Source organism: Babylonia areolata, chromosome 2 (assembly GCF_041734735.1).
Source record: "Babylonia areolata isolate BAREFJ2019XMU chromosome 2, ASM4173473v1, whole genome shotgun sequence".
NCBI lineage: Eukaryota > Metazoa > Mollusca > Gastropoda > Neogastropoda > Buccinidae > Babylonia > Babylonia areolata.
The window spans coordinates 65,714,547-65,728,519 of NC_134877.1; the positions used below are offsets into that span (position 1 = coordinate 65,714,547).

The following is a 13,973-nucleotide window of genomic DNA, read 5'->3' on the forward strand; positions in this document are numbered from 1 at the left end:
GAGCAATGTAAATCTATTGATACACATACAGCAGGAGCAATGTAAATCTATTGATACACATACAGCAGGAGCAATGTAAATCTATTGATACACATACAGCAGGAGCAATGTAAATCTATTGATACACATACAGCAGGAGCAATGTAAATCTATTGATACACATACAGCAGGAGCAATGTAAATCTATTGATACACATACAAAGCAGCATTGTTGGCAGCAGGTCATTGTCACTCATGCGTGGTGTGTGTCAGACATAACAGCATGTTGGGTTTATGCATGGATTCTCTTTCAGATGTGTAGTGTGTATGGACCAGACCACTCACTTCGACGCATTGAAACCGAGACCAGTGACCGGTGTTTTGTGTGTCATTTTTTTTTTAGTGACTGACATTGTTTATTTCATGTGCTCAACATTCTCAGGTTTCCTGAATTTGTTAACAAACATTTTTTGTTATATTTATTTATTTTTAATGCCAAAATGTTTATTTGTGACCATTGTATACTTTCAATGAAAGTAGGACGAATCAAACTCTATTGCACTGCACTGAATCAAAGAGCGTTTTTTTTGCCAGATTGTAAGTGGGTCAATTAAAGTCACCAATGCCCAGATTATGGAAAGGATGAAATCTCAGGTCATTTACAATTAATTAACAGGTCTAAGATATGTTCTTTTTGGTAGCAGGGATTTCTGTGATCCTATGTCCAAACACATCAATGTCTTCTTGATAAAGGTCGTTTCATGTTTTACTCTTGAGGCAGCTTTTTTTTTTTTTTTTTTTTCAGATCAGTGTTTTTCAGTTTCATCAGACTTTGTGGGTTATTGGCAGTGTGTTAATTATAATTACAATAATGTTGACGTACTTTACTGTGGATGAGACATTGTTTTCAGAACTGCTTGGAAAGCCTCAAGACATTCTGTGTTGTTGATGAGGCATTAAACAATATATGACATGATTTCTTTTGACTCTTCTTCCATCAGTCAGTGGTCTATACCAGTTTTCCAAGCTGTCCGTTGGTTTCCCATTTGTCACTCAGTTACCAGAGTTTTCTCAGTCATTAAGTATTTCTCAACTATCATTCTGTTTTGTAGTTTTATTTTCTATTTATTTATCTTTTTTTTTTCTTATTCATTAAAAAATCCTTTTTCCTCAAGGAGTAAGTGCTTTGGGTTAAGCAGCTGGTCAGGCATCTCCTTAGCAGTTGTAGTTGTAGTGTACATAGATGGATTTGTCCGAACACAGTGATGCCGCCTTGATAAACTGAACTGCACTGAACTTCCCAGTTATCAGAGGTTTCATCAGATTCTATCATTCTGTTCCCCAGATGTCAGTCATTTTCCCTGTCTTCAGATTCTATCATTCTGTTCCCCAGATGTCCGTCATTTTCCCTGTCTTCAGATTCTATCATTCTGTTCCCCAGATGTCAGTCATTTTCCCTGTCTTCAGATTAGGTCTGTTTCCCAGATGTCAGTCATTTTCCCTGTCTTCAGATTCGGTCTGTTTCCCAGATGTCCGTCATTTTCCCTGTCTTCAGATTCTATCTCTGTTTCCCAGATGTCAGTCATTTTCCCGGTCATCCAATTTATCAGTCTGTTTCCCCATTATCAGCTGCTGTCAATTTCCCAGTTGTTAATCTCTGTTAAGTCTATTTCCCAGTTGTAAGTCAGTTTTCCAGTATTTAGTCAGTCTCTGCCTTTTTCACAGTGGTAATGTTCTTGTCACTGATGTCAGTTCCCATCTGTCCCAGGGTTTCAGCCGGCCTTTCTCCTGGCTGTCAGTGGTGTCTGAATTCTGTTGAGTAAAGCTTGGGAGTGTGGGGAGTGGGGCAGCATGCCAGGAAGAGATGACACTACTGTCGTATCAATGCAGGCCTGTGTGGTGGCCACAGTGTCTTCCCATTGACCTGACTGTAGTGTCTGAAAATCTGTTGTGTGCAGCAAGTGCACATGGTGGGGCAGCAAATGATGCTCTGTGCATCATCTCACATGTACACTGCATGTTCTGCTTGCACTGTGGGGCCAGTAAGAATATTCTCCTTTACAAAATGGCAGATGGCATTCAGGATGCATGTATACATTGAACTTGTGTGTTTATTATTTGTTTTTCCAAACCTGTATTTCTTTATTTTTCCAATTGTGTTTTCACATATATATATATGTATATATTTTTTTTATACATTAAATTCCAGTGGCACTGCTGATTATTCACGCCATTTAGAACCTTCTTACATTTACTGTGGCTGAGACCTGCTAGTGCCTCTGTACATTTGCTTTAGGCTGCCGCCAGCCACACCTGGAGTACATGAGAGGTGGGAGTTTCCATCATGTCATTATAAGCCCTTGGACACTCACAGGGAGGTGCTCTGGCAGAAGTGGTAGGCGCTGGACTTCTAATCCATTGTGTGTTGGAAAAAAATTCCACGATCCGTCGAATCCTACACTACAGCACGTCATTCTGAGCGGGCGGAGCGCCGGCGCATCTCCGAGTTGACCCTTCAACAGAGGGGATAGCTGCATGCCACATGCATGTGAAGCTCACAGACTGACATCCAAAACAAAGTATAATAACTGTTCATCACTTCTACCAGATATGACTGACTGACCAGCGCCAAACAGCAGCAGAGTACCACATTTGAGGAAGTGTGGGTTTTTTTTCTCCCTGAAACAAAGTCTGAAGAAACAGGAATACTGAGGGACGGTTTCTCTAACAAAGTGTTACATGTGAATACAAGAAACAGGGTTACATGTTGTTACTACTGTCACATGCAAGGCAAGTGTAGCAAGATATGGAACTGTTTATTGATTTATTTACAATGGTGACAACAGAATTTCACACGGTCATAACAATAGAATTTCACATTAATGATTTATATAAATATGGCCATAACAACAGAATTTCCCATTAATGATTTATACAAACATGGTCATAACAACAGAATTTCACATTAATGATTTATATAAACATGGTCATAATAACAGAATTTCACATTGATGATTTATATAAACATGGTCATAACAGAATTTCACATTAATCATTTATATAAACATGGTCATAATAACAGAATTTCACATTAATGATTTATACAAACATGGTCATAACAACAGAATTTGACATTAATGATTTATACAAACATGGTCATAGCAATAGAAATTCACATTAATGGTTTATATGAACATGGTCATAACAATAGAATTTAACATTAATGATTTATATAAACATGGTCATAACAATAGAATTTCACATTAATGATTTATATAAACAATATGAATCAGCATTGAAATCATCTTGTAGTTTAATACTTTCAGATGTAAATCTATTCTGTCATATTTGCTTGCGTTGTGAGTGAATGTTTTTATGTTTTGATTTCATGGTGCAGGAAGGTTAATTCCTCCCCCCGCCCCTTTTTTTTTTATATATTTATTTGAAAACTGTTTTATTTTCAGTGTTGTATTATTAAAATGTTATTTGTTTGTATCATTTTATTCGTGTATATTTTATTCTCAGGGTTATACATTTATTTTCTGTTAATCTGTACATAGGTTACGTTTGACAGTTTCTACTTAAGAATTTCATTAGCTCATTACTAAATTTTCTGACAATTTTTTACACATGCTACATTTGAAAGTTTCTGTTTACGATTATAGTTGCCTGAACAATTTATTTTCTGACAATTTTTAAACAGGCTATATTTGAAAGTTTCTTTTTATGATTTTGGAAATGCTGTAATTTATTTTCTGATACTTATTACACAGGTTATACTTGAAAGTTTCTATTGATTATTTCAGTAACCCGAGTTATTTATTTTCTTTCAAGTTTTACACAGGCAACATTTGAAAAAGCTTCTAAAATTCACGAGTTCAATAACTTCACTGATTTTTTTTTTTTTTTTTCACACAAGCTACATTTGCAAGCTTAAAGATTGTAATAACCTCTACGATTTATTTTCTATTGAGTTTTATAGTCAGGCTACATTTGAAAGTTTCTACTACATTTTGCAGTTGATTATGGATGCAACCTGTCATATTTTATATTGTTATGAACAGTTTGTGAAGGTGTGTTAAAGGTAAAAGAACAGTTTGTGAAGGTGTGTTAAAGGTAAAAGAACAGTTTGTGAAGGTGTGTTAAAGGTAAAAGAACAGTTTGTGAGTTGTGAAGGTGTGTTAAAGGTAAAAGAACAGTTTGTGAAGGTGTGTTAAAGGTAAAAGACCCCATAGCCTTCAATGGCCATAAGGGCAGTGAATTCACATACTCTGTGTTCAGGGCGAAGCAGGGGATGGTGGGGTCCAGTCCTCTTCTCCTGCTGTTTTAACCTTCCGCATCTGGTCAGGTACCCGTTTAAACCTGATCGAAGTGAGGAAAATCATAGTAAAGGCCTTTCCTGAGGACACGAAACCATGTTGAAATAAGCCTTCAACACTGATCACTGGATCAGAAGTCCATTGCAGACGTGATTCTGCCTTGGTGCCTTCATAGCTAGAAATACTTTGATATAAAATACGACAGATTTCCTGCATGTGCACAGTGGACTCAAGATGAGCAGAATGCAGATTTTACTGAAAAGTGTATCCGAGATACTTGCAGATCTTCAACTCATTTGAATAAAGTGGGGGTCATTGTACTAATTCTGTCACAAGACTGGCGTCTGACAAAGTCCAAAACTGTGCACCATGGAAGGTCAAGAGGTGGCCTGTGTCACTGCTTCATACCTGTAATGGGGATTGTGATCTCTGGGTTTCCCATTCCCCCGTGGAAAAAAAAAAAAAAAAAGCAGTGTGCAGTGAGGCACAAGTGTGTTGGCATCTGTGTGAGTGAGTCAGGAAAGGCAATAAAGTTAAGTAGTGCGTGTTTGTGTTTTGACATTTGAGTGAGAGTGAATGGAAAGGACTGGTTGGTTATCATTCTGATGGAAAGGACTGGTGGGTTATCATTCTGATTGAAATGGAAAGGACTGATTGGTTATCATTCTGATGGAAAGGATTTATGGGTTATCATTCAGATGGAAAGGACTGGTGAGTTATCATTCTGATGGAAAGGACTGGTGGGTTATCATTGATGAAAAGGACTGGTTGGTTATCATTCTGATGGAAAGGACTGATGGGTTATCATTCTGATGGAAAGGACTGGTGGGTTATCATTGATGGAAAGGACTGGTGGGTTATCATTCTGATGGAAAGGACTGATGGGTTATGATTCTGATGGAAAGGACTGGTGGGTTATCATTCTGATGGAAAGGACTGATTGGTTATCATTCAGATGGAAAGGATTGATGGGTTATCATTCAGATGGAAAGGACTGGTGGGTTATCATTCTGATGGAAAGGACTGGTGGGTTATCATTCTGATGGAAAGGACTGATTGGTTATCATTCAGATGGGAAGGATTTATGGGTTATCATTCAGATGGAAAGGACTGGTGGGTTATCATTCTGATGGAAAGGACTGGTGAGTTATCATTCTGATGGAAATGGAAAGGACTGGTGGGTTATCATTCTGATGGAAAGGACTGGTGGGTTATCATTCTGATGGAAAGGATTGGTGGGTTATCATTCTGATGGAAAGGACTGGTGGGTTATCATTCTGATGGAAAGGATTGATGGGTTATCATTCTGATGGAAAGGATTGATGGGTTATCATTCTGGTTATCATTCAGATGGAAAGGATTGGTGGGTTATCATTCTGATGAAAGGATTGGTGGGTTATCATTCTGATGGAAAGGATTGGTGGGTTATCATTCTGATGAAAGGATTGGTGGGTTATTCTGATGGAAATTGAAAGTACTGGTGGGTTATCATTCTGATGGAAAGGACCGGTGGGTTATCATTCAGATGGAAAGGACTGGTGAGTTATCATTCTGATGGAAAGGACTGGTTGGTTATCATTCTGATTGGTGGGTTATCATTCTGATGGAAGGATTGGTGAGTTATCATTCTGATTGAAAGGATTGGTGAGTTATCATTCTGATTGAAAGGACTGGTGAGTTATCATTCTGATGGAAAGGACTGGTGAGTTATCATTCTGATGGAAAGGACTGGTGGGTTATTAATAATAATAATGGATACTTATATAGCACACTATCCAGGAATCTGCTCTAGGTGCTTTACAAAAACGCTTTGTTAACATAAAACCTTACATCTATGTTACATACACACACCAAAATGTGACTACACACACACACACACACACATGCACATGCACACACACTGCATACATACATTTTAACATACATGTGTATCTAACAGCTACCTTGGGAGTAATGCCAAATTCAGAAATGGTGCAGATGATGGGGCAGCAACAAACAAAACAGAAAAGAAAAGATAAACAAGACCAACCCAAAAGCCAGTGTCACAGTTTACCACAGAACTCAGTCACAACTCTGACCCAGACTTGTTTTGTTTGTGCCCAAAGTCACACGCAAAGAATTTCCCAACAAAAGATTTCAAAGTCTGGACGCCCAATATAGAATGATTTCACTTGGACATTACAATGAGCAGTTAGCTGCAACTTGACAATTGAGCTGCAATCACTGTGTGAGAATCGATGCTCTATGAAACAGTGGTAACAATGAAACTACCATGCTCATGCTACACTCTTCTCTTGATACCTGCCAACAGAACAGTGTGGAGGAAGTCGTCAGTCTCCTGAGTCCTCATGTCCCCCTGACGACTCCTCTTCTTCTTTGTTCGTGGGCTGCAACTCCCACGTTCACTCATATGTACACAAGTGGGCTTTTACGTGTATGACTGTTTTTACCCCACCATGTAGGCAGCCATACTCCGCTTTCGGGGGTGTGCATGCTGGGTATGTACTTGTTTCCATAACCCACTGAACGCTGACACGGATTACAGGATCTTTAACGTGCATATTTGATCTTTTGCTTGCGTATACACACAAAGGGGGTTCAGGCACTAGCAGTTCTGCACATAGGTTGACCTGGGAGATCGGAAAAATCTCCACCCTTTACCCACCAGGTGCCGTCACCGAGATTCGAACCCGGGACCCTCAGATTGAAAGTCCAACGCTTTAACCATTCTGCTATTGCGCCCGTCCCTGACGACTCCAAAGGTGAAGGACTGATGATGACAATAATGATGACGATGATGATGACAAGATTCAACAAAACATCAACATCAGCACCACTCTGACACCACATTGCTGCACACGAGGACCCCACTACCTGAACAAACTGTTCGACTTGATCTTTTTCGCAGTGCTGCCGCCACCTGGCTGTTTTGAAGTGGAGGCAGTCATCCATTCTGGAATCTTCCGTTTCCCTTGTGGACTGGACGACCGTCTTTGTTGGGGTTGGTGTTTGGGGGCTCGTGCTGACGACGCCATCCAGCTTGGCAGTGGCCGTCTGGCATTGTGGGTGGGTGGGTTGGAGGTTTCTGCAGCAGCTGTTGATTGACTAGTATCAGGCACTTCCCTTTTGGTAGCAGTGATCACGGGTTTGAATTCGATTGAGGAATGTGACCTGCCTAACGGTGACTGGTGAACTTCTTGGGCATGTGGGCGATCAGCTGGAACTGTGCTTGCTCTCTGTCAACAAAAGAGTGAAGTTCTGGACAGTAATGCCATTCTCTTGTCAACAAAAGAATGAAGTTCTGAACAGTAATGCCATTCTCTGTCAACAAAAGAGTGAAGTTCTGAACAGTAATGCCATTCTCTGTCAACAAAAGAATGAAGTTCTGAACAGTAATGCCATTCTCTGTCAACAAAAGAGTGAAGTTCTGGACAGTAATGCCATTCTCTTGTCAACAAAAGAATGAAGTTCTGAACAGTAATGCCATTCTCTGTCAACAAAAGAGTGAAGTTCTGAACAGTAATGCCATTCTCTGTCAACAAAAGAATGAAGTTCTGAACAGTAATGCCATTCTGTGTCAACAAAAGAATGAAGTTCTGAACAGTAATGCCATTCTGTGTCAACAAAAGAATGAAGTTCTGAACAGTAATGCCATTCTCTGTCAACAAAAGAGTGAAGTTCTGAACAGTAATGCCATTCTCTGTCAACAAAAGAGTGAAGTTCTGAACAGTAATGCCATTCTCTGTCAACAAAAGAATGAAGTTCTGAACAGCAATGCCATTCTCTCTGTCAACAAAAGAATGAAGTTCTGGACAGTAATGCCATTCTGTGTCAAAAAAAGAATGAAGTTCTGAACAGTAATGCCATTCTCTGTCAACAAAAGAATGAAGTTCTGAACAGTAATGCCATTCTCTGTCAACAAAAGAATGAAGTTCTGAACAGTAATGCCATTCTCTGTCAACAAAAGAGTGAAGTTCTGAACAGTAATGCCATTCTCTGTCAACAAAAGAATGAAGTTCTGAACAGTAATGCCATTCTCTGTCAACAAAAGAATGAAGTTCTGAACAGCAATGCCATTCTCTCTGTCAACAAAAGAGTGAAGTTCTGAACAGTAATGCCATTCTGTGTCAACAAAAGAATGAAGTTCTGAACAGTAATGCCATTCTCTGTCAACAAAAGAATGAAGTTCTGGACAGTAATGCCATTCTCTGTCAACAAAAGAGTGAAGTTCTGGACAGTAATGCCATTCTCTGTCAACAAAAGAGTGAAGTTCTGAACAGTAATGCCATTCTCTGTCAACAAAAGAATGAAGTTCTGAACAGTAATGCCATTCTGTGTCAACAAAAGAATGAAGTTCTGAACAGTAATGCCATTCTGTGTCAACAAAAGAATGAAGTTCTGAACAGTAATGCCATTCTCTGTCAACAAAAGAGTGAAGTTCTGAACAGTAATGCCATTCTCTGTCAACAAAAGAGTGAAGTTCTGAACAGTAATGCCATTCTCTGTCAACAAAAGAATGAAGTTCTGAACAGCAATGCCATTCTCTCTGTCAACAAAAGAATGAAGTTCTGGACAGTAATGCCATTCTGTGTCAAAAAAAGAATGAAGTTCTGAACAGTAATGCCATTCTCTGTCAACAAAAGAATGAAGTTCTGAACAGTAATGCCATTCTCTGTCAACAAAAGAATGAAGTTCTGAACAGTAATGCCATTCTCTGTCAACAAAAGAGTGAAGTTCTGAACAGTAATGCCATTCTCTGTCAACAAAAGAATGAAGTTCTGAACAGTAATGCCATTCTCTGTCAACAAAAGAATGAAGTTCTGAACAGTAATGCCATTCTCTGTCAACAAAAGAATGAAGTTCTGAACAGTAATGCCATTCTCTGTCAACAAAAGAATGAAGTTCTGAACAGTAATGCCATTCTCTGTCAACAAAAGAGTGAAGTTCTGAACAGTAATGCCATTCTCTGTCAACAAAAGAATGAAGTTCTGAACAGTAATGCCATTCTCTGTCAACAAAAGAATGAAGTTCTGAACAGTAATGCCATTCTGTGTCAACAAAAAGTGAAGTTCTGGACAATAATGCCATTCTCTCCGTCAACAAAAGAATGAAGTTCTGGACAATAATGCCATTCTCTTCTCAACAAAAGAGTGAAGTTCTGAATAGAAATGCCATTCTCTTCTCAACAAAAGAATGAAGTTCTGGACAATAATGCCATTCTCTTCTCAACAAAAGAGTGAAGTTCTGAATAGTAATGCCATTCTCTTCTCAACAAAAGAATGGAGTTCTGAACAGTAATGCCATTCTCTTGTCAACAAAAGAATGAATTTCTGGACAGTATTGCCATTCTCTTCTCAACAAAAGAATGAAGTTCTGAACAGTATTGCCATTCTCTTGTCAACAAAAGAATGAAGTTCTGGACAAAAATGCCATTCTCTCTGTCAACAAAAGAATGAAGTTCTGGACAATAATGCCATTCTCTGTCAACAAAAGAATGAAGTTCTGGAAAATAATGCCATTCTCTTCTCAACAAAAGAATGAAGTTCTGAACAGTAATGCCATTCTCAACAAAAGAATGAAGTTCTGGACAATAATGCCATTCTCTCTGTCAACAAAACAATGAAGTTCTGAACAGTAATGCCATTCTCTTCTCAACAAAAGAATGAAGTTCTGAACAATAATGACATTCTCAGTCAACAAAAGATTGAAGTTCTGGACAGTAATGCCATTCTCAGTCAACAAAAGAATGAAGTTCTGGACAATAATGCCATTCTCTGTCAACAAAAGAATGGAGTTCTGAACAATAATGCCATTCTCTGTCAACAAAAGAATGGAGTTCTGAACAATAATGCCATTCTCTGTCAACAAAAGAAGTTTTGAACAATAATGCCATTCTCTTCTCAACAAAAGAATGAAGTTTTGAACAGTAATTGCCATTCTCTGTCAACAAAAGATTGAAGTTCTGGACAGTAATGCCATTCTCTCTGTCAACAAAAGAATGAAGTTTTGGACAGTAATGCCATTCTCTCTGTCAACAAAAGAATGAAGTTTTGGACAGTAATGCCATTCTCTCTGTCAACAAAAGACAAGCTCTGAACAGTAATGCCATTCTCTGTTAACAAAAGATTGAAGTTCTGGACAGTAATGCCATTCTCTCTGTCAACAAAAGACAAGCTCTGAACAGTAATGCCATTCTCTCTGTCAACAAAAGACAAGCTCTGAACAGTAATGCCATTCTCTGTTAACAAAAGATTGAAGTTCTGGACTGTAATGCCATTCTCTGTCAACAAAAGAATGAAGTTCTGGACAGCAATGCCATTCTCTGTCAACAAAAGAATGAAGTTCTGAACAGTAATGCCATTCTCTGTCAACAAACGAATGAAGTTCTGGACAGTAATGCCATTCTCTGTCAACAAAAAAGTGAAGTTAGAAAAAAATCCATTGTCTGTCATCAAAAGAATTAATGTGTGTCTGTGTGTGTGTGTGTGTGTGTGTGTGTGTGTGTGTAATAAACAGTCAATAAATCTGATCTGCTTGTATGGATACCGATGAGAAATCTGTTGAAGTGGAGTGGTGGCCTTGAGGTAAAACGTCTGCCTAGGAAGCGAGAGAATCTGAGTGCACTAGTTCGATTCCCACACAAACCAGTATTTTCTCCCCCACCACTGGACTCTGGAGTGGTGACCAGGACACTAGTCAATCAGATGAGATGTTAAACTGAGGTCTTGTGTGCAGCAACAAAGGGGTTGTCCCTGGCAAAATTCCTCAGAAAAATCTACTCTGATAGGAAAACAAATACACTTGCAAACAGAAAATGAAAAAAATGGGTGGTGCTCTCAATGTAGTGAAGCACTCTCCCTGGGGACGGCAGCCCAAATTTCACACAGAGAAATCTGTTGTGACACAAGAGTAATACCATACAAAGAGAAATACAATACAAAACAAATACAATGAAATAACCTTCAAAACACACACAGAAGGAAGTGTACCTGCAAACTTGAGGGACTGCTGCTGTCCAGCTTCCCTGAACTGGAGCCGGAACTACACACAGAGTCCGTGGAGACAGGCTCTCTCCGTTGATCAGCGCTCATGCTGAACGCTTCCACCAAATCCATGCTGTCATCTTCAGAGATGGAGGCAGGTTCAGCCCCCAGTAATACCACATCATTATCATCATCAGAGAGGATGATGGGTTCTTCGGGTGGTGCTTTGTTTGCAAGGGGAGAAGAAGGGGATTCCTTGGCTGGTGCTTTGTTTGCAGCAAGGGGAGAAGATAAAAGTTCTTTGAGTATAGTTTTGTTTGCGGGGGGAGAACAAAGGACAAGGTTTCCTTCAGGGCTGGTGGTCTTGCCATACAGAGCGACCAGTTTGGCAATCACCACCTTGATCTGGTTGAACTCAATGTAGCCCGGCAGCTGTTCTTTTATTCGCGTCAAACTGTAGATCGCTGAAACAGGCCATGAAGTAATGGATAAACAAGTCCTTAAAACTCAAGTGACGGTTTTAAGAGGACCATAATTTTCAGACAATAAAGTCTTAATTATTTTCCCCTTCTATGCAAGTGCACCTTACCAGTGGGCAAAATAAGAAGCAAAACAATGAGAGATTTTCTAGCACAAACAGCACAGCATGAGCTAAAGAAAAGGAATAGATTGGTTGTAAGTTGGAATCTGATGGAAGTGAAAAAATAATATTCAGGCTCTTGCACAATCGGCTGACTGATTCTGTGTTCAGACTGAAAATAATCAATCTTCCTGAAATTTTGGTTTTTTGTTTTAAGTGGGCATCAAAGAGGCGAATGTGAATGAGGCAATGCAAGAACTACGACAAAGCAAACAACACAATTCAACAGAACTGTAAAGTATTGTCATGACCTTCACCTTGAATGCCAACATGTTGGAAGAGACTTGTCTACTTTTTTCTGCAAGTTCAGATTTCTTGGACAGTAACTATGATCAGTCAGATTCCTGAGGGAGATGGTACTGCTTGTCTATTTTCCTTCCTATCCCTTCTCTGTATGTCCTAAGAAATGTCAACCATGCTGCAAGTTTGTAAATTCTGTTTCCGCCATGGTTGTGCCAGTTCAGTTTTACAAACTTACAGTTCAACATGTCCCTAAGCAACGTTAAGAATCGTGATGACGCACTCACCATTGTTGATGTGTGGTGATTGGATGGTTCCCTTGATCAGACTCTCTGTTGCCGGGGTGACCCCAAGACGTCGGATGTCTGCTGGCAGCCCAAGCTTCAGAGCTTCACACAGGTGGGTCACGATGGTGGAGGTTGTCAGTCCTCGCTGAGATGCCACTTCCGCCTTGAATTGAAAAGCAAGCTTTGGTCAAGGTCACATGGACAAGACTCCAGACTTCAAACCTGCACTAGACGGGCGCAGTAGCAGAGTGGTTAAAGCATTGGACTTTCAATCTCAGACCTGTGCACCCCTCTGTTAAACTTTTCAGTATTGTCATAACAGTCTTCAGTATTTTTCACTGGCTTTCAGTATTTTATCACATTCCATCAATATTGACCACTTCTTGCTCTCGCTCTCTCCCCATCCTCCCTCCCACTCTCTTATTAAAGAAAAATGCAATATCCTGTAACCATTTTCATGTCAGGAACAAAAAATATTTTTTGTATTCTATATTGTTGAGAAATTGGGTTTTGGTTTATGAAATCAGATTTCCGTATTTCTCTCTCTTTTTTTCCAGGGACAAATACTGAAAAATACGGGGGGTGCACAGGTGTGCAATCTGAGGGTCCCAGGTTCGAATCTTGGTAACAGCATTGAGTGGGTAAAGGGTGGAGATTTTTTCAATCTCCCAGGTCAACATATGTGCAGACCAGCTTGTACCTGAATCCCCTTCATGTGTATGTGCAAACAGAAGATCAAATACGTACGTTAAAGATCCTGTAATCCATGTCAGTGTTTGGTGGTTATGGAAACAATAACATATTCAGCATGCACACCCCTGAAAATGGAGTATGGCTGCCTACTTGGCGGGGTAAAAACAGTCATACATGTAAAAGCCCATATGAGTGAATGCGGGAGTTGCAGCCCACAAACGAAGAAGAAGAACCCCCACACTGGCTTCCTTTGGAGATCGTCACAGCAAGCAAGGAAAAAAGCAGTAGGTCTCCACAAGTACAATGCTTCCAAGACACCGCAGGGTTTCATTACATTTATACAGGAAAGAAGATACCATGCTACAGTTCCCTCCCCATCTACTAACCCCACTTTGCAATAAAAAATACAGCAATCGCTCAGTGATGACAGGTACGAAGTGAACTCACCAAAGACTTCTGTTCCATGGTGAACATGATGTATGATATTCGCTGGGTGTCTGTCAGCAGCCACAGCTCTGGGTGAGACTGGCCTCCCTCCTGCTGCAACAGTCATCGCGGACAGCATATTTATTGTATCTGCGATCAATATTTCCTTTATTACTTGCTGTACATGTTTTCTTTACTCCAACATCAACATTCCTTTGACAACTGTTGTCAAACTTTGCTTTCATCTACCGTCAACATCTCCTTTACACCTACCATCAGTGTTTCCTTTACACCTACCATCAGTGTTTCCTTTACATCTACTGTCAACGTTTCCTTTACACCTACCATCAGTGTTTCCTTTACACCTACCATCAGTGTTTCCTTTACATCTACTGTCAACGTTTCC

At 39.7% G+C, this 13,973-nt stretch overlaps 1 protein-coding gene and 1 long non-coding RNA gene across 2 annotated transcripts in view; one reads left to right on the top strand and one right to left on the bottom strand.

The window, feature by feature from the left end:
* Positions 1-6,901, top strand: LOC143276420 (uncharacterized). Its single transcript, XR_013053576.1, has 2 exons — positions 1-4,155; positions 4,188-6,901. It is a non-coding gene; the product is annotated as an uncharacterized LOC143276420 (long non-coding RNA).
* Positions 5,722-13,973, bottom strand: part of LOC143276411 (bifunctional 3'-5' exonuclease/ATP-dependent helicase WRN-like) — a 54,747-nt gene continuing 46,495 nt past the window's right edge. Inside the window, exons 23-26 of the mRNA XM_076580899.1 lie at positions 13,589-13,681; positions 12,449-12,611; positions 11,288-11,745; positions 5,722-7,534 (exon numbers count right to left, since the gene is read on the bottom strand). Coding sequence (XP_076437014.1) covers positions 7,169-7,534; positions 11,288-11,745; positions 12,449-12,611; positions 13,589-13,681 — 1,080 coding nt within the window. The 3' untranslated portion in view covers positions 5,722-7,168. The remainder of the gene's footprint in view (positions 7,535-11,287; positions 11,746-12,448; positions 12,612-13,588; positions 13,682-13,973) is intronic.